We start from the raw sequence: 26,057 nt of genomic DNA on the forward strand, positions 1-26,057 counted from the left end.
GGTTGATTATTAATTGTATTAACACCCTAAGTTCATTGTTAGAGAACGAGCATTTTTGAAATATTTATATACGACAGAATACTGAATGATACTTTGAAAATTTAAAATCATGAAACACTAATTTAAAAATAGACTATCATGCAATGCGCATGTAGTAATTAGTGTGTATGTGTGTGTGACCCATTCACGCGCGTTCACACAATCACACCAAGTAATTTATAAGATTTTATTCGTCTCCTTCAATTATCTTACATACCCTTATTCACACATTCACATAACAACACTAAGTAATTTATAAGATTTAATTCCTCTCCATCAATTCTCTTACAAAATCCAAATCACCATCGCCGTAAAACTTCGCCCCTAGTGAAGATCTCTCTCGTAGATATATTTTGCTTTCAACCGGAGAAAGATATAGTAGTAAAAACGATTTGTTTACATAAGGAATGCTCTTATGATTTATTTGATATTTTGTTAGATTTACAAATCATTGTTTGCAATTTGTTCATAAAAAGTTAAATAGATCCTTGAATTATTTGGTATGAATGAAGACACTTGTTTTCGTCCTTGCTCAGTGAAACGTTTTTGTCTCTGAGATTGAATGAATATGAAGTTGTCTTTGTCAATCCATGCGAAGACTATCTAGATCTGTGCTAAGATTAAGGTTTTTGCCTACACTTGGACTTAGCGATTGCAAATTTCCGGTCTCCAACAGCGATCCCCAATCCCTGTCCTAACTGGGATGGGGACTGAAAAAAATGTTGGGGAACAGGGATACCACCCGACCCGACCCGACCCGACCCGAATATATATATATATATATATATATATATACACACACACACATATAAAATTTGCTTTTAGTTATTATTAAGTAATTAACAATTCTAAGTTCTAACATTTCACATTTTTTTTATTTGATTATTAAAAACTGTGCTAATTAGACACTTTGACTAGGGAGGTTGACTAGGGATGGGGAATCTAACTTGTCCCTGCCTAATTCTTGGTGAGAGTAGAAACGTAAAATTTTTATATTCCTTGGTCGGGACGGGAAGTATACTCCCCGCTCTGCCCTGCGCAATTGTCATCCTTCCTTAGACAAGTTAAGAATAGAGGGCACTTGATTGTTGCTACTGGAAAGGGTTAAAGAATTTAATTTTTTTTCTTTATTTATACTTGATCTAAAAAAAAGAAAAGGTATCTTTTTTACTCTCCATCAATTCTCTTACAAAATCCAGATCGCCATCGCCGGAATTTCGGAAAACTTTGCCACTAGTGAAGATCTCTCTCGTAGATCTATTTTGCTTTCAGTCGGAGAAAGATATAGTAGTAAAAACGATTTGTTTACATAAGGTATGTTCTTATGATTTATTTGATATTTTGTTAGATTTACAAACCATTGTTTGCAATTTGTTCATAAAAAGTTAAATATATCCTTGAATTATTTGGTATGAATGAAGACGCTTGTTTTCGTCCTTGCTCAATGAAATGTTTTTGTCTCTGAGATTGAATGAATATGAAGTTGTCTTGGTTAATCCATGTGAAAACTATCTAGATCTGTGCTACGACTAAGGTTTTTGCCTACACTTGGACCTAGGGATTGCAAATTTCCGGTCTCCAACATCGATCCCCAATCCCTGTCCTAACTAGGATGGGGATTGAAAAAAAATTTGGGGGACGGAGATACCATTTCCCAACCCGACCCGATTATATATATATATATATATATATATAATTTGCTTTTAGTTATTATTAAGTAATTAACAATTTTAACATTTTACATTTTTTTTATTATTAAAAACTATACTAATTAGACACTTTGACTAGGGAGGTTGACTAGGGTTGGGGAATTTAACTTGTCTCCGCCTAATTCTCGGTGAGAGTAGAAACGTAAAATTTTTCTATTCCCTGGCCGGGACGAGGAGTATACTCCCTGCTCCGCCCCTGTGCAATTGTCATCCTTGCTTAGACCAAGTTAAGCAAGTTAAGAATAGAGGGCACTCAATTGTTGTTACAGGAAAGGGATAAAGAATTTAATTTTTTTTCTTTATTTATATTTGATCTAAAAAAACAAAAGGTATATTTTTTCAAAAATAAGAAACTTGTAGTTATTACCTGAGGATGTACAATGGTAAACTCCACATTGTAACCTTAGCCGGCAATGGACAAGAAGGAGATAAACTAACCATGGAGGCTAATAGCTCAGCTTCCTCTTGGAGTCAAATTTATAACCTAATGGTTGCCAAGTGAATGACCTAACCAACGTTTTTAGGTTGCCCACATTGTATCTTTTGATATCCAATAATAATAATAATAATTTTATTATAAAGAGAAATGCGGACACTAATGTGAAATAAGTCTGAAATTTAATTAAAAATATTTTAAGTAAAAAAAATAATCAATTTGCGTTTTTTTAGTACTTTGTCAAAATGTTCAGTCCCTACTGAAGTACAACGAGTCAATATCACCCCTACTAAGGTTCAAACTCATAACCTCTCATTTGAAAGAGTCCGTTCGTACTATTAGACTATAAGGTCATTGATTTTTGCGAGGAGGAGAGATGAAAGGGAGGATAGTGGTTACCATGTGAATGACCTAACCAATTTGTAGGTTCGAATCCATGACCCCCAAATTGCATTAAAAAAATTAATATGAGTTTAATATCTAAAAACATAATAAGTCTCAATCAAGGTTATATCATTGATTTATGTCTCTTTTTTAGATGCTAATAAATGTGTACATTTTACTTTAAATGTTGTACACTTTAATGTTATTAGACAAAATTGTCTCTACTACATTTTTGTTATATAAAACTACCCTTACACCGTTATAACACCGTTAGTTTTAACTCCATCATTATTACTCTACACCTATATCTATCATATCTTTTTCCTATTCTTTAATTGTCATTTTATTAAATTTATTATATAATTAATTTAATGGTTGATTATATTTTAATTCAATTTTTATGAATGGTAAATCATATATGTGTGTATAAAATACATATATTATTTGTGTATATATAATTTGTATTATACATTTTAATTATTTGTATTTATTAATATTTTAATATTGGGCATAAGTTTTCGCGCATCGCGCGTACAAAATACTAGTTTATATTATAAATGTCATTGATTTTGCTCTTAGACATAAAAGTCACGAATCTGATTCTTGTTAAGATTTTTTTTTTTTTCTGAATTCATCATTCATAAAATTTAAGAACTATTACACAAATTTATCTTGTGCATACTATACTATCGAATAGAATAATAACTACTACGTCCTTTCAAAAAAAAAAAGAAGAGCAAATTGCCATTTTGGTCTACTGACTATAGGGGTCCTATTAATTTCCATCAACGACTTTCAAACGTGTTAATTGCATACCACGACTTTTCAATTTGTATCAATTTTGGTCACTCCGGCCAAATTACCGGCGAAATTTTGCCGAAAAATCATAAACCCTAAAATAATGAGGGTATTTTAGACATTTCACATCTACTTTCTTCTTCTCCGGCGAACCCTTCTTCTCCGGCAAACCCTTCTTCGCCAGCGAACCGTAAACCCTAAACACACAAACATAAATAAAAACAAAGTGTCAAATCTAAACGTACCATGATAATGATGATGAGCTCATGCTCAGAAAGTGTTTGGGGTTCATCTTTTCCGTTGCCTTCAAAGTTCAACAGAACTTCAAGAAAATCTTTCTTCCTGCTGCTTTATGCTCCCTCTGCTTCCCTTTCCTTCATTCTCTCTTTGAGACCTTGAGGATCAAGCCAGCGCAGACATGGAAACACTTTGAGACCTTGAGGATCAAGCCAGCGCAGACATGGAAACAAGTCGACGATGTTGGGGTGGCTGCCCCAGTCCATCAGCCCCATCATCGCCGTGAAAAACTCCGACCCCATTCGAGATTCCGGATCCACCAGATCGCGGGACAGAATTAGATTCCCCAGCATGTTGAACAGCGACAGGAACACGAATCTAGCGACGGCGACGGAGGATCCGCCAGCTGTCGTCTCGTTCTCGATCCAGGTCAGCAGGACGTCGGCGCATTTTCGCCCGACGGGGACCGTCTCGTTGATCCGTTTGGTGACCAGCATCTCGACGGCGAACCCTTCTTCGCCGGAGAAGAAGAAAGTAGATGTGAAATGTCTAAAATACCCTCATTATTTTAGGGTTTATGATTTTCCGACGAAATTTGGCCGGAGTGACCAAAATTGATACAAATTGAAAAGTCGTGGTATGCAATTAACACGTTTGAAAGTCGTGGATGGAAATTAATAGGACCCCTATAGTCAGTAGACCAAAATGACAATTTGAATAATAACTACTACGGACAAGTTATCATCGATATCCACAATATTTAAAAATAATAACCAATTCCTATAAGTCAAAGTTTAGTGGGGGGTAATAAGACGTAGAGGAGTCTGAATGTCTGATATTGTTTCCGTATAAAAAATTTGTTCATTTATTACCTACCTAAAATGGGCTGTCTGTAAGAGAGCAGGTTCATCCAACGGGTAGGGCGATTGCAGTTGTCGCTAAAAGATAAAATTGACGGTTGTGGTTTCCGCGAAGTGGTGCACGCGATCATAGCTCCACTACGCGCAGACCATACTGTAGCCTCAGCCGGTTTTTTCGCATTCCCGTATCGCCAGTTCGTTTCGCTGTCTCCTTCCTCTTTTGGGTTTTGGGTTTTAGCCTTCTCTGCAAACTGCAATCTGCAATCCTTTGGCACAGAGAGAGAAGATGGCGAACCCGAGGTGCTTCCTGGACATAAGCATAGACGGAGAGATGGAAGGGAGGATAGTGGTGGAGCTGTTCGCGAATGTCGTGCCGAAAACCGCCGAGAACTTCAGGGCGCTCTGTACTGGAGAGCGCGGCGTTAGCTCTGAAACTGGCGTTAAGCTCCATTACAAGGTCTGCTTCCTTCTTCTCCATACGTGCATTTGCATATGTTACGTGAATCTATCTGGTTTGGTTTGTTATATTACTGTTTCAACTGTTTGTGAGCTTTGAAGAGGCACTCCGGAACATTGATCATAGTTGGACTAAGTTTGTCGTAATACTTCGCAACGGAATGAGACGTAGTAATGAATAATAAAGGAAATTGGTGCTTGGGGGATTACTATTTACTATTTACTATTTACTATTTAGTATTTACATTTATCGAAATTATTAATCTGATTATGATAAAATATATTTACCGTTTCCGCCGTACTGTGAATCTGTGATGGATGTGGATTTCTAAGTTTTCGGATTCCGATGAAATGTATATGCCTATTGCAATAATAAAATAATGATCACGGTTGTGAGTTCTGTTGCCTATCATGGCAACATGACGATGTCTTGTTTACAATAATTCTGCTCGTATTCATATTTTAATCTGCTTTGGTGTTCTGAGTAGAGCTAATGATATTTGCAGGGAACTTGCTTTCACCGTATTGTCAGGGGATTTATGATACAAGGTGGTGATGTGGCAGCTGGAAATGGAACTGGTGGAGAATCCATTTATGGATCTAAATTTGATGATGAGAACTTTGAGATGAAGCATGAAAGAAAAGGAATGCTGTCAATGGCCAATGTTGGTCCTAATACGAATGGCTCTCAGTTTTTCATTACTATATCTCAACTGACTCATCTGAATGGAAAGAATGTGGTATTTGGAAAGGTCATCAAAGGATTAGGGTTGGTTCGGACGATTGAACGTGTACCTACAGGGGAAAATGATTATCCTGATGTCAATGTTCTTATAGAAGATTGTGGGGAAATTCCAGAAGGAGAGGACGATGGAACATGCAATTTCTTTAAAGATGGTGACACTTTTCCTGACTGGACACTTGATCTTGATGTGAAACCGGATGAGGTTTCATGGTGGATTAATGCTACAAACAGTATCAAAGCTGTTGGAAATGAACACTACAAGGTAATTTGTCAGATAGCAAATTGAACTTTTATTGTTTCCTAATTTTTTTGTTGATGACAATAAGTTATGTGCTATGAATGTGCAACTTGAGAGCACTTTGGTTGGGCCACATTGTGTTTAGTTTTCTTTAATGACAGATGTTTAAATGAACAAAATGTTCTTGTGGAAGATAGTAGCCTGCTCTTACTATTCATTAGCCTTATGATTATTTGTTATCTTTATGTTTTCCACATGTAGAAGCAAGATTACAAAATGGCTATAAGAAAGTATACCAAAGCTGTTCAGTACTTGGACTTCTGCTGGGAGAAGAACAACATTGATGATGGTAAGCTACTTGTTTTGGCTCATGACAAACTGTGCAGTCTGATTCTCAGATTACATCTTCTGATTGGACAGTGAATATAAAGATTTTGATGAAGATGAGGTCTCAGATCTTTTCAAATTGTTCTGTAAGTTATTTCACACTTCTCTTACTCTTCCTCTTGTTTGTTCAGAATATTTTACTTCTCAGAGGTCATTGATAACTGATAACAAATGAAATGATACTGAACATGCTTGTTCCAGGCCTGTAAATTGAAGTTAGGAGATTTTGAAGGAGCACTGTTGGATACTGAGTATGCCATTCGGGATGCTAAAGATGATGCAAAAGTTTTTTATCGCCAAGGACAGGTAGCTATTCTGCAGCAACACCTCTAAATGAAATTGATTTCCATCTTTGATCTATGCAATCTGGCTAGAGCTCTCTTCGTACTCAGTTCATTTATTGCCTTCCATGCAACATATGCTCTTGTATTTCTTAGTACTAATTCGCTGCACATCCATCCTGCTTATTGTAATGTTTGTTATTTCCTTGCAACTTGTGATACATCCTTTATACTCATCTGAAAATACCTAGCACTCTGGGTTCTATTGTCACAATCAAATGTTAAAACCTTGTTAACCATGAAATCTACATTGAAAGGAAGAAGCAGTCAATGCGTTTCCAATCTATATTCTTTTTAGTAGCCACAATTTCATAGTGTTTATTACTGTATATGTTATTGTTTTGTTATAGGTATTATTATTGTTATTATTAAGGGGTCCAAACCTTCATATCTTTACAACTTTAATACTGTAATGTGCTATTTCTCTGTACATGCCAAGATATTTGGATTACATATTACTAATTTTCAGGCATACATGGGACTGAATGCCATTGATAAGGCAGCTGAAAGTTTCAAGAAAGCTTTTGAATTGGATCCAAGTGATGGTGAGTGACATTTGATATAGTACGTCAATCTAGTAAGCAACGGGTTATTTTAGTTGATTTTTATGTTTATTTCAGGTGGTATAAAAAAGGAGCTTGCTGTAGCAAGGAAGAAGGTCAGTGCTTTCCAACTTGATAAAAATTGTTTAATGAAACATTTACCATATCCTTTCTTTCATTGTATTGGAAAATTATATATATCCCGGTATGTTATCTTCTGTGCATGTTTTATAATTAAATTAACTACTTTGCAGATTGCTGATAGACAAAATCAGGAGAAGAAGGCATACTCCAGAATGTTCCAGTAGCTTCCTCAACAGCAATATGGTAAGTGAATTTTTACAGGAAGCATTCTGAATCTCACTGGAAAATGAGGCTAGAGTTTGTCAGTTTGATGTTGAAAGGCGGACTGCAGGTTGCTAATAGTATTGGTTCAGTTTAATTCTTGCAAAACTGGTTCAGGTGTTCCAGTATACAATATTTGTAATTATATGAACTAGTTTTTATAATCTAATTAAATAAATATTTGGAGTAAAACTTCTTAGTTAAGTTTGTATGTAGAATAATATTTAATTATTTACCAATTCAGTTTGAATGCTGAACATAATAATACACTTGAATTTTATCACATTCTAATGCGTGCAACGTATGTGCATTTTACTAGTATTATTAAAAGAGTTTCAAGATGTTAGGATGGATGATTTTCTTAATCTCCCTCTAGCTTTTTGTTTCATTTCCAACTGATTTCATACTCATTGTTTCTTTTATTTACCTTTGTGCAGGCTTTTTCTTGCTGAATTTCACACACATTTCAGCCTGCATATGTTGAACACAGGCTTGAACTGAATTTTGTCTGAACTTGTAGAGCTACAGGCTAGTTAATTGATTACAACCCTCTTGCCTTTAGCATTTATACTCTGTTCCAATTTAGACATGCTTATATACTCTTTTGCAATTTAGACATGCTTTCTGAATTGATATCGTTACCCTGTGGGCAATTTCTTGATTGCAAATACTTGTGCACTCATGTTCGACCGTGGCATTTTCTGGAAAATTGAAGTATTGTGAAAAAATTGTGTTACACAAGTCCCTTCTAGTTTAGAGACTTAGAACTGAAGATAAAATGGTGAGATTACAGAAGTTCCGGCAAATGATATCTATCCTTTTAGTGGGTTTTTCGACTCTTCCTTTCATCTGAAAGCATCTTTGCAAAGCGGGTAAGAGCTTCTCCATTGGTTCCCTCCCCTTGAACTGCCTCATATCTCCCTGTATCCAGATTTACCCGAGAAACTGATTTCTTCAATAGATTAAGTCCTATCTGTTCAAGCATTTCCATGTTTTCTGAGGTTGCAATATCAACAAATGATGATGCCCCTGTCAGCATATCATCCTGCCAAGTTTAAAAAAAGTCAGTGTCCATGGAACATAGATGATAGACACTTTTTTGGGTGATTTTATTAGTACCTGAATCCTGAGATAATTTCTCTCAGCTTGTATGGATTGAAAGAGGGTTGAAATATGAATGTCCACCATATCAGCACCGGCAGCTCCATAGATATCTATCAATGGAGAGTTGCCATTGTAGAATACCCAACTAAGCACACCCCATGATGAGGCCTTGGCACAGTCATACTTCTCTTCGTTCTTAGCCGCCCCCGTGCCCAATGACAAAATCAGCATTCTCTTGGTGTCCAATGGCTCCATCTTCTTAAACTGAACACTTCCCGTCAAGATTTCCTTGGAGACGTGGGTTAAGGCAATCATAGTCTGTATATAGTATATATAGATGTATAAAAATAAAAAACAGGTTGCAGAAACGTTAAAAAAAATTTGATAGTATTCTAAGTTGTTACTGGATTGTTAGCTGCAACTCCCCCATCAATGAGATTATATCTCCATATATTTCCCACTTCGTCTTTGGTCTCAAAATAGTAAGGTGGCAAATAGGTTGGGGCTGCAGATGTACCCAGACACACATCTGACAACAGAGCATTCTTGCTGGCATTTGCTTTTGCCTGCACATACACAACATAAGCTGATCAACATTCATTTAGAGTGAGAAGAAAACAATTTTTTTTAGTTGGTTTGAGGATGGTCATACGTCAGTTGTAGTGAACATAACAGGCTGAAGGCGTTTGATGTCGAAAGTGGGTATGATAGTACATGTTAGCGTTTGGTTCATAGTTTTGTTTCCTAGTAATCTCTTCACCAGCCCTCTCAGGTACCTCCCGTCGTACTTGGGCCCGCCTAAATTCTTGAGGAAGTTGTTTCGGCTTAATGACACAAAACACATAAATGCAATTTGAGAATAGAATCCATGAAAGCCAATTAAGTTGGTAGCCAGAGTTTTGTAACCTGAATGCCGGGAAGATTCTTGGGCCATGTTCCCTGTAAAATGGGTTAATGTCCTTTGCAGCATACAAGGGACGGTTCTCTTTGTTAGAAGCTGTAAGCATGGCGGTCATTAACCCGCCCGTGCTTGTCCCTGCCATTACATCAAAGTAGTCTGCAATTCTCGCATCTGGTCCGTCTAGCTCCTGAAGCTTGGCTTCAAGATGGGCCAGAATGGTGGCCGGAATAATACCTCTAATACCTCCTCCGTCAATGCTCAAAATCGTAACCATATTGGCTCTTTTTTCTGCCGCCATAGCAGTCCGATGTCCCAACATCTGGGCCATTGTTAGCAACGCTACAAAACTCAACATTATTGCCCCCTTCCCCATCGTTGTTAAGTTTGCTGTGCAATTTTCCTATCTTCAAAATATAAAAATCCAAAACAAATTTATAATAAAACCCGGAATCATGCATATTGTCTCTATATCATAACCTTAGCCTTATACGTACCCGCAAAAAAATTTATTGTTTATGAATGCGAAGTAGGAAGATAGCTTCCTCGTCACCCACGACTCGGAAGGGCGGATTGTGAATCAAGTTTGACAAAAGTTGACAAACGACTAAGTTGACAGATCAAGGAAGAGCTTCCAAAATAAGGTTTGGGAAATGAGGTGTTTGACCGGATATCCTTTAACGTTTTCAATTGATGATTCACACGAATAATCGGGTCCTATTATTTTGCATGCTCCTGCGTTTTGGTTAAGGGCTGTAATTGTTTTGTATAAACATATAATTCAAACCAAGCATTTGTAAAATTATGAAAAATGTTATCTGTATCAAGTTTAAACCTAATAAAAAAATAATGATAAATTTGAATTTTAGAACGTAATAAAATAATAATAATAATAGCGTTGGTTGTTGCAAAACGACTTTTTAAAGGTTGTTTAGATGAATTGCAATTAGAGTGGTTGGAGTGACATATCTCTTTCCATCCTTCAAAACTTTTAAGTTCAGAGATAAGAGTTTATAAGTTTATTGGAGCAATTTAAGTACTCCGTATTATATTTCTAATTTCTAATTGATTTAATGGTCGAATCTTACAATTGTTATATCGTGGACCCTGGTCCGAAATGACGTCGTTTCGATGTTAGTAGACGCGGAGTCGAATGACTTCAAGAAATTTATTTCCTAAAATACACAAAATCCTTGTTTAGAATACACATAATGACTTGAGTGAATACACAAAATATTGAAACGACACAGAAATCATCATCCTAACATTCGAATACACAAAATACGTCACAACCTATGTTTAAGTACCTCTAACATGAATACACAGAATCATAGTCTACAATACACAAAATGCCTTCAAAGAATACATAGAATATGAAAACACCCAATACACAAACACATCACCTCTGTATTTAAGTACCACTAACATGAATACACATAATCTTTTTCTGGAATACAATAATGACTTGAGGGAATACACAAAATATTGACACAACTACACATAAATCATCTTCTTAATATTCGGATACACAAAACACGTCACAACTTATGTTTAAGTACTCTAACATGAATACACAGAATCGTAGTTTACAATACACATAATATCTTCAAAGAATACACAGAATATTAACACAAATACACAGATCGACCGAAACGGGAAACGTGATTGCCAAAAAAACAAACTATTAATTAAAATGACCAAAACAACGTCGTTTTGGTACGGGGTGCACAATGCATTGTGTACCCTGGTCCAGGATATAAATTGCCCGAATCTTACCGTTCTCCCGAATAGAGTCGGGAACAAGGAGACTTTGCAGCCCATAATTATGGGCCAGTCCATCAAGGAATTGGGGTGAAAAGTCCGCAAAATGAAGCCCGTTAGTTAAATACAGGCGGGCCTGAGGCCCAGAGTTGAAAGCAAACTTTCTTCTTGTTTTCATTTTAAAACTTCAGGGGCTAATTAGGTATTTCACCACGTTGTCTGCTGTCCCTTTATTTTATTTTTGTTTTATTTATTTTTTTAAAGCTCTCTTCATTTATTTTCCTGCGAATTTCGCCCCAAAATTTTTCGGTTCCATTGTCGTTGAATCATTTCTGATTTCTCCACAGGTAGATTAGTTGTTGAAGAGGTGAAGATACTACGGTAATCTTCTCAGATTTTTTGACGGACGTCTTTGAGGTTCTGAGATCTGAATTGCTACTAATTTTCGTTCCTCGAACTGGTCTTCTGGTCGTTTCTCGATTTCCATGATCTGGAACTGAGAGCTCAATTGTGGGAAGAGATCGATGGAGTGGACCACACTTCAGCATTTAGATCTCCGGCACGTCGGCCGGAGCTCAAAACCCTTGCAGCCTCACGCTGCCGCTTTCCACCCCCTTCAGGCACTCGTATCGGTCGCCGTTGGCACTTACGTCATCGGTAAATCCTGCACTTCCACGATTTTTCCTTCTCGTGAATACTGTGCTATGTTTTCATTATACTATTGTGTGATTATGCTGTTGGAATCTTCAGAATTTGATGCATACACTGGATGTAAGATCGCTGCCATAGATATTGGATCGCCGGTTGTTCGAATGGCTTATAGTCCGACTAGTGGGAATGCTGTTATTGCTATACTTGAGGTTAGTTCCTTAAGCGGCTCTGACTTCAGATTTTGTATTTTCAGAAGCCACGTATGTACAGTATGAGTTAATATTTATGATTTTTCACATGGTGCTGAATATTGAAGCTCCAAATATTGTTTTGCTTACCAAGATGAATTAGTTTTTCTGTGTTTTCTTTATCATTGTTTTTGGTGCTTCTATTCTTATTTTTGCTGGTAAAAATTGTGGACATGCTTGTTATTATTAGCTGGCATTTTGTATGTGTGTGATGGTTGCCCCTCTGCTCTGCAGGACTGTACAATTCGATCATGTGATTTTGATACTGAGCAAACCTGTGTTCTGCATTCACCTGAAAAAAGGATGGAACGCATTTCTTCTGACACTGAAGTCCATCTTGCCTTGACTCCCCTTCAACCTGTAGTATTTTTTGGTTTCCATCGCAGGATGAGTGTCACAGGTTGGTAGATTATCAAATGTGGGTTGTCTAGTCTTGATCCTTTCTGTTATTGTACTCTAGTTTTTCCTGGGTAGAACTAGACATATCTTAATTTTTGGGCAATTTGTTTCTCCTGCCATAAAGGTGAACAGAAAATCTGTATTTCATTATTATTCTTTATTATCAACTGTATCTTCAATTCATGGTGAGATTAATTTTTTTAAAATTATTTTATTTTATCTGATTTTTGTTTTGGGGCTGGTCCTCCCTCTTAATTGCTGAAGAGAGGTATTAAAAAGGAGAGGAATCAAAACTTAAAAGTGTTGTACAGAATATTATTGTGCAGTTGTTTCAGCCTCTATAAAGTTGGTGGGAATCAGGAAGTAACTTAAACCCTCTTCTGTCTATCAAGAAATAAAAAGGGGGTGAAGGCATTTACTTTCTTAGGGAATGTTGTTGAGCAGTTCCTCATCCCTCCCTCTGCTTGTGGTTGCACATCTTCTCCTTATACTAACGCTCCGATGTTTATGTAAATCAGAAAAAAAGATTATTCAACCTTGTCCTCTCTTAATATTTTTTCATTTCACTTTGAAGAAAACCTGCATTATACCTTAAGTTGCTGTCAAAAGTAAATAGCACTCAAGGTAATTTTATTGTTGAATGTGTTGTTAAATGTTCTAAAATGATTAGCATTTTGTTGGGTGAAGTTGTTGGAACTGTTGAAGGCGGGAAAGCGCCTACAAAAATAAAGACAGACTTGAAGAAACCTATTGTCAATCTGGCTTGCCATCCTCGGCTTCCTGTTTTGGTAACTAAACGACTTTGATTTTGATATACATCTATTATTGCCATATTTGACATCCTGAATTTCCTGTAACCGTCATCTGACATTCTTTAATCTTTTTCTTGATTCCAGTATGTAGCTTATGCAGAAGGTCTAATTCGAGCTTACAATATCCATACATATGCTGTGCATTACACTTTACAACGTACCACTATGAACCTTCTGCCCTTGAATATATATATATTTTTATCATTCATTGAACTGGAAAAGGATCTCACTTGATATTCTAGCTTCATGAATACATTATTTTTGTATTTTTGTAGTTGATAATACTATTAAGCTGATTGGTGCTGGTGCTTTTGCATTTCACCCAACACTGGAATGGCTATTCATTGGTGATAGGCGTGGGACACTTATTGCATGGGATGTATCCACAGAGAGGCCTATGATGATTGGAATGTAAGTAGTGTCTGTTAGTGTTTGGGAAAGTTGTGGGCTGTTTTTGACTTGTTCATAAAGTTGTAGTGGAACCGTATTTTGACTTACAATATTCATATCTATCAACTATGACAGTTAATTTCATTTCTCTAGTTGAGTTGGTTCCTGAGAATCCTGACCGTTCATTATTCCAATGCCATTCCAGCACACAGGTTGGTTCTCAGCCCATTACGTCACTTTCTTGGCTACCAGTGTTGCGATTACTTGTCACTCTGTCCAAAGATGGAAGTATCCAAGTGTGGAAAACAAGAGTGATGCTGAATCCTAACAGGCCTCCTATGCAAGCAAATTTTTTCGAACCTGCTGGTTTGTGCAATTTTTTTTTTGAAATACCTATTTAATACGTAGTATATAGTTGTAACAGTAATGATTTCAGATAACGAAGTTATCCAAGTGTAAGATTCTCATTCTTGTTTGGGAAGGAAAAATTTACAATTTCAAAAATCATTAACAATGCATGTGAAATGCCACAAGACATAAAAAACCATGCTTTTTAAAAGAAGATTTGTCCTTAATTTATTAATGGTTTTGCCTGACCTTTACTTGCAGTAATTTTCTGATTCATATTGTTATATGTTTTTTTGCAGCAATTGAATCAATTGATATCCCTCGGATTCTTTCACAGCAAGGGGGAGAAACAGTTTACCCACTTCCACGAGTTAAGGCTTTAGAAGCTCACCCGAAATTGAATCTATCCGTGTTGCTTTTTGCGGTGGGTATTAGTTTTGTTGTATAGATAGATTACTTTCAGTGACATCTAATAGATATGCTGGTGCTTCTCAACAGAATATGACTGGTGGTGACAATCAAAAAAATAAATCTGCATACACTAGAGATGGAAGGAAACAACTGTTTGCAGTTTTACAGAGTGCACGGGGATCGTCAGGTGACTGTTTAAGTCATACTTAGATATTTCAGCTCTTATATTGATGGCACCAACCTTTTTATTTTGGAGTTCCGGTTTGTATGTTTGTGAACTTTTGATGAGCTGAGAAGGGTTTAGGGTGTTTTGTTAGTTAATTGTATTATCTTTGGGAAAAGAATTGCAAAACTCTTATCAACCTTCTAGAGTTCTAGGACATTAGATCTAGTGATGCGATCTTGATATCTTTAAGCAATAAACAGTTACATAGGTCAAAAGAAAATAAATGTAGATCCTTAAATTTCTTCAGAACTATCATCTTCCTTTTTGCCTCAAGAAATGGAATTATATGGGATTCAAGTGGATTATTGTTTGGGTGTTCATGCTAACTTTTCTTATATCCATATTGTGCCATGCAGCGTCTGTATTGAAGGAGAAACTTTCAGCACTTGGTTCATCTGGAATTCTAGCTGATCATCAGCTTCAAGCAAAGCTGCAAGAGCATCATCTGAAGGGGTGAGTTGGGAATTATCTTTGTTAGTTTTGTTAGAGCTTGTGAAGATAAAAGAAAATCGATTATCAAAATTGCCATCCTTGAAGGGTTGAGTTGTTAGTTATCTTCCTGTAAATTTTTTCTTTATCCTGTAATAATTGCAGGGTTGAATTTGTAACCAAGTGCTCCAATGTGTAATGCTTTACTTAGTTAGTGGCAACAGTTTTTGGATAAAACATCTATTCCCGCTCTATTTTCTATCTACTACATGGACTACCAATCTACCATGCCTGATATTTTCATATTCATTGCAAACAAGGGTAATTATAGCATGCACTAATATTGACTATTTGTTGACTTCACATCAGGCAAAGCCAGCTTACAATATCAGACATAGCACGGAAAGCTTTTCTTTACAGTGTATGCATTTCTGGACTGACCTCTCTTTATGCTTTGCTTGAAGATTACATATGGCTAATAACAATTGCTGTTCTTTACTAGTACATTTGTTACACTCACGTTTATCATTTCATTCATACCCTCAATTAGTATGGGTAGCTGCATATATACTTGGTTGATTGTATTGAACAGATGAATTGTTGCTTGCTACCCTATATTTTGTTTTGTTGATTTTTCTCAATTTGAAATTGTTGCCTTAGCTCTATTTTTCATACTTTTTTCTTTCTTTTCCATAGCATTTTATGGAAGGTCATGCCAAGAGTGCTCCAATATCTCGATTGCCTCTTATTACTATTTTGGATACTAAACATTATTTGAGACACGTTCCTGTCTGCCAGGTATGTAGGAAGTTGATGTTATAAGCTTTTTCTTTCACATTTGACAATTGGTTAAAATTTTCTCTAATCACCATACTTCACACAGGCATTCCATCTGGAGTTAAACTTTTTTAGTAAAGAGAACCGAATTCTCCACTATCCTGTCAGAGCTTTCTATGTGGAAGGAGTGAACCTTATGGCTTATAATCTCTCTTCTGGAGCAGACACTATATATAAGAAGCTTTATACCTCGGTAATTTTGATTATCTTTGCTATGAAAAGTTCAAGGCAGTTTACTTCTACATCATCAGAGTGTCTTGAGCTCAACTTCTGCTCTGTTTCCTCAGATTCCTGGAAATGTGGAATTTCATCCAAAGAATGTTGTTTATAGCAAACTGCAGCACCTGTTTCTCATAGTTTATGAGTTCAGTGGTTCAACACATGAAGTGGTTCTTTATTGGGAAAACACAGATTCTCAACTTGCAAATAGTAAAGCCACCACAGTTAAAGGTCTTTCCTGGTTTTTGAAACTTTTCTAGTGCTGCCATATATATAATGTTGTGTCATGACTCTCAACAAATATATAAAGTTTTCTGCTATAAATTAAAGTACTGAATATCTGTTTTTCTTTCTATTCTCAAGGTCGGGATGCTGCCTTTATTGGTCGTAATGAAAATCATTTTGCAATTCTTGACGAGGATAGGACTGGGCTTTCTTTATATACATTGCCGGGAGCAGCTAAACAAGAGTCCAATGAGAAGAATGGGGCAGCAATTGATCTAGAACAGACTGCAGATACGGAGGTTGCCAAAGTTAAGGGACCACAACAGTTTATGTTTGAAAGTGAAGTTGATCGGATCTTCTCTACTCCAATAGGTAACTTCGGTAGAATATTCATGTTATTAACATCTTGTATTAACTACTGTAATGATTCTGATTCCAACTTTTTTTTTTGGGGGTGGGGGTGTAGAGTCAACTGTGATGTTTGCTTCCTATGGCATCCAGATTGGTTTGGCAAAACTTTTCCAAGGTTACCGCCTCTCAAATACAGATGGCCATCTTATACCAACGAAAACTGAAGGGAAAAAAGTTATTAAATTGAAAGTCAATGAAATTGTGCTCCAGGTAAATACTTTGCATGAGTAGAACCGAGTATTTTCTATAGTGCATCTCTTTCCATGCCATTCTTCTTTTGTAAGCATGAAAGTGCTTGTAAAACGACTTTTCACTATAATTGCAAAGGGAAGAAGAGACATGGCACTGACCTTCTATATTTAGCTCATTGAAGCATTTTTCTGTTTACTCTTATCAATTGAATTTATAAAGAGTTCAGAACTGATTTGTCAGTAAAGTAGTAGTGTGCAGTAGTGTTGTGTAGTATATTAGTGTTATAGGCAGCAGTAAAGTTAGCAGAAAAGTGCAGCAGCAAAATTAGACTTGGGCAGCAGGCCAGCAGCAATGTTAGCAGAAAAGTGCAACAGCAAAGTTAGACTTTGGCAGCAGCAAAGTTAGGCAGCAGAAAAGTGTAGTTAGGCAGCATAAAAATAGTGCAGAATTTGAGGAAGCTTGTCTTCTCTCATGTATATATAAAGATGTATCAGCTAGCTAATGTAGAGACAGAAATAGAGAACACAGAAATATAAGTCTTTTAGCTACTGCCCACACTTAAGCTTTTCTCCCCATTTTAGTTATTAACATGGTATCAGAGCCTACTGGGCATTGATCGGAACAAAGAGGCGAGCAACCGGCAGAAGTTTCGCAGCGAACGGAGCCTCCACGCGCCACCGTCGGCCGGAGCTCCGGCGACCGCTCGCCGGTGCGTGAGGCCATTTCTGGCATAAATTTGTCTCGTTCGTCTCGTTTTGATGAGCCCATTTCCTGATGGTGTCACTTGGGCGAGTCTTCATCAGCTTTAGAAGCTTCGTCTCTCTTTCTCTCCCTGTTCTTCTACGGCGAACCAGCAAACCTGGATCAGCAGTGACGAACCAGCTTGTCGAGCAGTGGTGCAGCTGGGTCATTTCCAGTGACCTTGGAATCCTCTTCTCCGGCGACCTCCTCTCCGATGCTTCATCTCTCTCTTTCATTTCCTGCGCAGCAGAACGCTCCTGGCAGCAGAGCTCCCGGCAGCAGATGCAGTAGTGGCTTTCCGGCTGCTATGGTTGTAGATGAGGAAGTAATAGGTGTTTTTGATGTTGGAAGTGTTATAAGGAGGGAGGAACTATTTGCAGTAGGTTTGTTGGGCAGCATGTTTTGGGTTTTGTGTTGTTTTTAGTTAATGTAAAAAAAAAAAAAAGGGAGGGGCAGTAGATTGTTTTGTTTGGTTTAATTTGTGGGATTATTTTAATTTGGTCTTAAGTTTAGTTTGTGTTGTTTGAGTCATGGGATCCGTCTCATATTTAGAGTCATGCTATGGAGTAAGTGAGAGGTGCGTTGTGGTGTTTAATTGGGATGGCGAAAATGGCAATCCGTCATCGGAGAAGAAAAATAGCATAAAGTTTTGGCCGAATGATAGTAGGCTTCGTGGTCGAGTTGACAATCTTGGTAGCCGAATGATAGTAGGCTTCGTGGACAATCTTGGTGGCCGAATGATAGTAGGCTTCGTGGTCGTGTTAACAATCTTGGTGGCCGAATGATAGTAGGCTTCGTGGTCGTGTTGACAATCTTGGTGACCGAATGATAGTAGGCTTCGTGGTAAACTAGAAAGACATTGACATGTTTGGTGACGAGGAGGCGTTTATTCGAGGTGTTATCACTCTACCTCATCTTACTACTGATCTACAAGTAGCTGATGTCTTTACAAAAGATTTAATACGCCAAAGACACAAGTTTCTCAATAGCAAATTGATGCTGATAGACTTACCCGCATCAATTTGAGGGGGGATGTCAGTAAAGTAGTAGTGTGCAGTAGTGTTGTGTAGTATATTAGTGTTATAGGCAGCAGTAAAGTTAGCAGAAAAGTGCAGCAGCAAAATTAGACTTGGGCAGCAGGCCAGCAGCAATGTTAGCAGAAAAGTGCAACAGCAAAGTTAGACTTTGGCAGCAGCAAAGTTAGGCAGCAGAAAAGTGTAGTTAGGCAGCATAAAAATAGTGCAGAATTTGAGGAAGCTTGTCTTCTCTCATGTATATATAAAGATGTATCAGCTAGCTAATGTAGAGACAGAAATCAGAGAACACAGAAATATAAGTCTTTTAGCTACTGCCCACACTTAAGCTTTTCTCCCCATTTTAGTTATTAACATGATTGACTTTTAAAAATTCTCTTTTGCAGGTACAATGGCAAGAAACTCTCAGAGGTTATGTTGCTGGCATATTAACTACACACAGGGTTCTTATTGTTTCGGCAGATTTAGATATTATTTCATCCAGTTCTAGAAAATTTGACAATGGGCTTCCTTCAATATCCTTGGATACACTAGTTTTCTTACCTTCATTTAATTCTTTCTTGTACTTCTTTAAGTCTTCTTTATTGCTTTACATTTATTTGGACTCTTAACTTGTGATTACTATAGATCCCTTCTATGGGTTGGCCCTACACTTCTGTTTTCTACTACTACTGCTGTAAGTGTTCTTGGCTGGGATGGAAAAGTGAGAACTATTCTTTCCATTAGCATGCCTAATGCAGGTGGATGCCCAACTTTCCCACTTTTTGCAATAAAATATAGATCAAAAGATGTTGTTCTATTATTTTTCCAATATGTCATTTGATATTACTTGTGGATGAATGTTAACTTTTTTGAGCCTTCATTGTGATCTCTTCCTGCAGTGCTGATTGGAGTTTTGAATGATCGTTTGCTGTTTGCTAACCCTACCGATATAAATCCTAGACAGAAAAAAGGAATTGAAATTAAGAATTGTCTGGTTGGTCTTCTTGAACCGCTTCTAATTGGTTTTGCGACAATGCAACAATACTTTGAGCAGAAGCTTGATCTTTCAGAAGTACTATATCAGATAACGACCAGGTTTAATTTTTCTCTCCATTGAGATACTATTAGTGGTGTGATTAATGCATCTAGTACTCTTGTAACAAAGGTCATAGATGTAAATACTTGTGGCACTTACATTTTTGTTATTTGTTATTTAAATGAAGGTTTGACAGCTTGAGGATCACTCCAAGGTCACTTGATATACTTGCCAGTGGCCCACCCGTTTGTGGTGATCTTGCTGTATCGTTATCCCAATCTGGCCCACAATTCACTCAGGTGAAGGAAATTTGATTATTTTGAGGTTTTGTCTTGGTGAAAGTGTGATTGTTTGGTTTTTCTTTTGCCATGCATTAGACTTTTGTTTATTTCTGTTTATGAGTCAGGTGTTGCGAGGGATATATGCAATCAAAGCACTGCGGTTTTCTACTGCTTTATCTGTTTTGAAGGATGAATTTTTACGATCTAGAGATTATCCACGATGCCCCTCAACGTCTCATCTGTTCCACCAATTTCGACAGTTGGGATATTCTTGTATCAAGTATGTATCATGACTAATATTCTGTTTGATAAATTTATGAGCTCTGATTAATATATTAGAGTAAATCCATTCACTGTTCGACACTTTCAAAGACTTCTGTTGAACCCTCTGACTTCATGCACTTTTCTCCCTTTCGTTTTTTTTTTTTTTTTTTTTTTAAATTTAAAATTTTTTTTTTTTTACATGTTTTATCCCATATCCTTTGCGCTGATTATTGATTTTGTTGAACAATATTCAAATTACAGCTTCCTGTTTCTCTCATGACAATGCTTGATCCGAATTTACAGTTGTGACTTCAGTTTTGAAAATTTACTTCATAGCTCTTCTATTTGCTTTGCTCCCATCACAGGTATGCTCAGTTTGATAGTGCAAAAGAAACTTTTGAAGTCATATCAGACTATGAAAGCTTGCTAGACCTATTTATATGCCACCTTAACCCTAGTGCTATGCGGCGACTCGCCCAGAAGTTGGAAGAAGAGGGTGCAGATCCAGAGCTGCGCCGATATTGTGAACGGATTTTGAGGGTACGCTCTACTGGTTGGACACAAGGTATATTTGCTAACTTTGCTGCTGAAAGTATGGTTCCCAAGGGACCTGAATGGGGTGGTGGTAATTGGGAGATTAAGACGCCAACCAACTTGAAGAGCATACCACAGTGGGAGCTGGCTGCTGAGGTGATGCCATATATGAGAACTGATGATGGTACAATTCCATCCATCGTAACTGATCATATTGGTGTTTATCTGGGCTTAATCAAAGGAAGAGGCAATATTGTTGAAGTGAGAGAAGATAGTCTGGTGAAAGCATTTAAAGCTGATGGTGCTGATACCAAGGCAAATGGGCTGCAATCATCTACAGTGGCATTAACGTCCAACCAGTCTAAAGGAGTGCCTGGGAGTGAACCTATGGGTGGTAATTTGATGGGTCTTGAGAGTCTTACTGAACAGTTTTCAGGTTCTAATGTAGTAGATGAGCAGACAAAAGCTGAGGAAGAATTCAAGAAATCACTGTATGGCACTGCTGATGGTAGCAGCAGTGATGAAGAAGAAACTTCAAAAAAGAAAAAGTTGCTCATTAAAATCAGGGACAAGCCAGTTTCTTCTGCCACGGTGGATGTAGACAAGATTAAAGAAGCCACAAAACAATTGGGCCTGCCAATGCCTAGAGCCAAGTCACTAACTGGTCCAACCCCGGATCTTGGCCTTCTTGTACCTCAACCTGCCTCTGCTATACCAGGAACTGTGACCACCTCTCCTGCTGTTTCTGCTCCTGCAGATCTATTTGGAACAGATTCACTGACACAACCTGCTCCTCCGGTTAAGGGAGTTGGAATGACAGCAGGGCCCATCCCTGAGGATTTCTTCCAGAATACTATATCATCTATTCAGGTTGCGGCTTCATTGCCTCCACCCGGGTCATTCCTTTCAAAACTTGATCAAAGTTCTCAGGCATTTGAAAGCAATAAAGTTGAACCAAACCAGGCCAGTGTGATTCCAGCTGATGTTGGTCTTCCTGGTGGAGGGGTTCCTCCCCAACCAACTCAATCAATTGCCTCAAATGAGTCATTTGGACTTCCAGACGGTGGTGTACCACCACAAGCCATTGCTCCTCAAGCGATGCATCCTACTGCCCTACAACAGTCTCAGTTTCAGACTGTCCATGTCCCAACCTCCACACAACCCCTTGATCTCAGTGCTCTTGAAACTCCAGGAGCTTCAGCACCACCTCCTGCACGTCCGGCTTCTCCAAAAGCTGTGCGTCCTGGACAGGTGAAAATTATTTTACAGTTTTCATGTGTTATATAGGTTAGATTTTATTCCCCTGCATGATATGAGAGCTTTATACTCTGGGAGCTAGTAAGAATTATATTGAAATATATGGCTTACAAGTTGGGTCATGAACTCATGATAGATTTATGTGCTCTTCTGCAGTCGTGCAACTTTTTTTTTTTTTTTTTTAATTTTTTTTTCAACTCCTTGGTTATAGCTTATAAAATATTATGCAGTCTCTCTACAGATATTACTGCTTTCTATGTTTGTGTCTTATGTGATGGTGTGCCATTATTTGAAAAGCAACCAATAACATGAGGTGCCAAAGTTGGTCATTCTTCATAATAACAGGGTGTGAAGCAGCTGCCCCCAGCTTTGGCTATCTGATATTTCCTAAACATGTATAATGCAACCAGAGAAGCTTTTAAACTCATAAATGTAGGATTAGGATTTGACTCCATAACACATCTCAACATTGTGAATAAAGAATTGAGAAGACTCAAAATACTTAAAATATGAAACAACCTCTGGTTAAAATTGTTGTTGCTCTTTTCTCATTCATTTGTTTATCTTTCTTTTTGTTTTCCATTTACTATAACACTATGGGGCTTTCTCCCTTGACAGGTTCCTCGTGGAGCTGCTGCTTCAGTTTGCTTTAAGACTGGGCTTGCCCATCTTGAGCAGAATCAGCTTCCAGATGCATTATCTTGCTTTGATGAAGCTTTCTTGGCTCTGGCTAAGGATCAATCTCGTGGAGCTGACATCAAAGCTCAAGGCACAATATGTGCTCAATACAAAATTGCTGTCACTCTTCTTCAGGTACTGTGTTTAGGATTTTAGTTTGACTTTGATGATGCCAACCCCTCCAGGAAATCAAACATGATTTTTCCATTTTGGCTTATAGATGTTAGTTTGTACTAGCCTGGCTTATAGATGTTAGTTTGTGTTCCACAACAGGAAATCAACCGACTGCAGAAGGTCCAAGGCCCTAGTGCAATCAGTGCGAAAGATGAAATGGCAAGATTAGCACGACATTTAGGTTCATTGCCACTTCTTGCTAAGCACAGGATAAACTGCATTCGGACAGCCATCAAAAGGAATATGGATGTGCAGAATTATGGTTATGCCAAGCAGATGCTTGAACTATTGCTGTCTAAGGCACCTCCAGGCAAGCAAGATGAACTCAGAAGCTTGATTGATATTTGTGTACAAAGAGGCTTGTCCAACAAGTCCATTGATCCATTAGAAGATCCTTCTCAATTTTGTGCTGCTACACTTGGCCGCTTATCAACAATTGGGTATGATGTCTGTGACCTTTGTGGGGCCAAATTCTCTGCTCTATCAACACCTGGCTGCATTATCTGTGGTATGGGAAGTATAAAACGATCGGATGCACTTGTTGTGGCTGTTCCTTCCCCATTCGGCTAGAGTGCATGCTTTGTTATACAATGCCGTCTCTCTTCCTCATTGAAACACTGCAGATAAAAAATTCTCTTGAAATATGGAAGGGTTTGTTTGTTTGTTTTTATTTTTTATTGTTTTTGTACTTTATAGAAAAAGGGAAAGTGGGAAAGAATGCTGATGGGAATTGGAAAGGGTGGCAATGTTGTATAGCATAGATTAATTGGAGTGTGAATGTTTTGTTGTATTGTTTAGAGTGATTGTCCTTCATTCCTCCACCCCTCCCCCCTCTCCACGCAGGGCTAGCTTAGTTAACCTTAACATTTGTTTGTGCTTTTTGCCTAATTTTTGAAATTGAGATTGTTCTAGTAAATACGGATTATTAACGATATGCATCACCAATCTTCCCATATCTATTCATGTGAACAATTACATATAGAAATAGACTAGTTTGCTTCAACAGTACAGGTAACAATGATGTGGAGGTTTTGATAAAGCCCATATATGAAAGCTTGCCCTTGCAATATTCAATAGTTATACCATGGACCTGAGTCCACATTGTACAGTGAACCTATCACAGTGTTCACATTGTATAGTGAATCTATCACAATTTATATATTGAATGTTTACAATTTAAATTGTAAATATTTAGTATATAAATTATGAACATTCAGTATGCAAATTGTGTATTTTAGATTTGAGTTTACTTTGCAAAGTGAACTCAATCTACAGAATAATTTGCACTGCTTGCTGGTAGGTATATATTGATGTCATGATGACATAATTTTGAAAACTTAAAATGAAATGTGCTTCGTGAAGTATAAGCTATACTGCCATTTATTCTAAGGCTCTTACAGCTCTTACCTTAACCTGTGGTGGAACTGTGGAAGAGATAAATTGCCTGTTAACAAATCTATGAGCTGTTAATTACTGTGGATTGGTCAACTAATTAAATAGTCTGGGATGTGTTATAAAGTGTGAAGTCATTATCAAGGAGCAATGGCCTAACCACAATAATCAACTGATGATTAGAAGATAATATTAATGGTTAGGACAATAAACAAGTCATGTGCCGTACACCTACGCATGCTCCAACTTGTAAATTTTATATTGAACCCACAAGTCATTGTCTCCATGCGAGCGGGGACCATACCTAAAATTAGAAACAATAATAATGAATAAATATAGCATCTAGCTAGGGAAAACCCTATTTAATTAAACACCCTATATATAATATATAATATGATGATTAATTTAGGTTTGGTTAAATATCTTTCTAGTTAATTATAAAGTAATCTGAGTATCAATGTGGGGTACTTTTCAGGTCTCATGCTTAAGGCATATATAAACTAACTTAACTACCATTATGCTCATATTTAATTAGTCCTATTGCCCTAGAGGTCCCATTAATTATTAGCTAGCCCTAATGCGTGAGAGGCCCCATTCCAAATCTTTTAATTTACGTACCTAGCTCTAGACCCTTTCTCTCTGCTTTTGTTGCTTTCCTTAGTAAAATTCCTAGTTACTTTTGTGACATATTCCATAACGTAATGTTACATTTACTAATTTTTACATTATTTGATTAGACTTTAGTTGAGATTTGGGATGAATTGGTCAATTAGATGATGTTATTGCTATTTTCAAAAAAAAAAAAAAAAAAGATGATGTTATTGCTTTATACATAAGACACAAATTTCATATGATAAGTTATGGTGACACTTTTAGAATTCATACTGATACATTTTATACTAAGTACAACTCTGTATAATATGTCTAGTTATATGAAATATTATAAAAGTATGAAAGCAAGTGTTGATTATAACACTCGATTCAATATAACCCAAATACCTTGCATACATAGTTATATTTATTTATTTTTTTAACAAAAAAATATCAAACATTCATCATTGCAGAAATTCCCGGCTTATTCCATAACTGAACCAGCCAGGTAACAGGAAAACCGTCCAGGTACACTAAGATAGCTGTACTACTGGGCAGATACATTTGGAAGATGTATAATGCATAGTAGACAGTAGTAGCAGTCACATGCTTCTCTTATTTAACCACCTCACCTGGCTGCCATGTACAAATTAACGTTGTTTAATTTTGCCATGTTATAAAAATTTTAATGTACTTTACACATAATATTTAGTATTTGTTTTATTTGGTAGTGAGGGAAATGTGCAACCTCTATTGAGAGTGTGCATTGACCCATAAATCACACGAGAGATATTAACTGCATTAGGAAGATTCCATACAAAGAGTTTAGCATACAAGAATCGAATTCTTGACCTTTAAGAATGAAAATCGTGCTTCACCCGTTAGGCCACCAATTCGAACCATGTTTAGTAATATTTTAACCTAAAAAAGGTTTGTTTATTAAGTATAGCAAACATATACTACAATTTCAAGTCATATTTGATTTTTTAATCAAGTTAAAAAAATTGATTAGAAT

At 37.1% G+C, this 26,057-nt stretch overlaps 3 protein-coding genes across 3 annotated transcripts; 2 read left to right on the forward strand and 1 right to left on the reverse strand.

Moving 5' to 3' along the window:
* The first annotated feature begins 4,749 nt into the window (after positions 1-4,749).
* On the forward strand, positions 4,750-8,095 carry LOC116014114 (peptidyl-prolyl cis-trans isomerase CYP40-like). Its single transcript, XM_031254113.1, has 9 exons — positions 4,750-4,920; positions 5,426-5,926; positions 6,164-6,251; positions 6,323-6,375; positions 6,491-6,595; positions 7,100-7,175; positions 7,251-7,288; positions 7,427-7,499; positions 7,955-8,095. Exons 1-8 carry the CDS (start codon positions 4,750-4,752, stop codon positions 7,478-7,480), a joined length of 1,086 nt encoding a protein of 361 aa, XP_031109973.1. The 3' UTR covers positions 7,481-7,499; positions 7,955-8,095.
* Positions 8,096-8,201: 106 nt separating this feature from the next.
* Positions 8,202-10,145, reverse strand: LOC116014448 (patatin-like protein 2). Its single transcript, XM_031254508.1, has 6 exons — positions 10,017-10,145; positions 9,528-9,926; positions 9,274-9,445; positions 9,026-9,187; positions 8,637-8,939; positions 8,202-8,562 (listed from the first exon to the last, which is right to left on the reverse strand). The coding sequence occupies exons 2-6, from the start codon at positions 9,893-9,895 to the stop codon at positions 8,338-8,340; spliced, it is 1,230 nt and encodes a 409-aa protein (XP_031110368.1). The 5' UTR covers positions 9,896-9,926; positions 10,017-10,145; the 3' UTR covers positions 8,202-8,337.
* Positions 10,146-11,565: 1,420 nt separating this feature from the next.
* LOC116013886 lies at positions 11,566-23,997 on the forward strand. Its single transcript, XM_031253847.1, has 24 exons — positions 11,566-11,937; positions 12,031-12,140; positions 12,414-12,579; positions 13,266-13,366; positions 13,475-13,547; positions 13,666-13,801; positions 13,986-14,146; positions 14,428-14,552; positions 14,627-14,726; positions 15,122-15,218; positions 15,564-15,615; positions 15,891-15,992; positions 16,078-16,224; positions 16,319-16,481; positions 16,614-16,847; positions 16,942-17,096; positions 19,240-19,368; positions 19,476-19,593; positions 19,735-19,930; positions 20,059-20,170; positions 20,278-20,432; positions 20,782-22,201; positions 22,826-23,020; positions 23,159-23,997. The coding sequence occupies exons 1-24, from the start codon at positions 11,805-11,807 to the stop codon at positions 23,627-23,629; spliced, it is 4,851 nt and encodes a 1,616-aa protein (XP_031109707.1). The 5' UTR covers positions 11,566-11,804; the 3' UTR covers positions 23,630-23,997.
* The last annotated feature ends 2,060 nt before the right edge of the window (positions 23,998-26,057 follow it).

Source organism: Ipomoea triloba, chromosome 3 (assembly GCF_003576645.1).
Source record: "Ipomoea triloba cultivar NCNSP0323 chromosome 3, ASM357664v1".
NCBI lineage: Eukaryota > Viridiplantae > Streptophyta > Magnoliopsida > Solanales > Convolvulaceae > Ipomoea > Ipomoea triloba.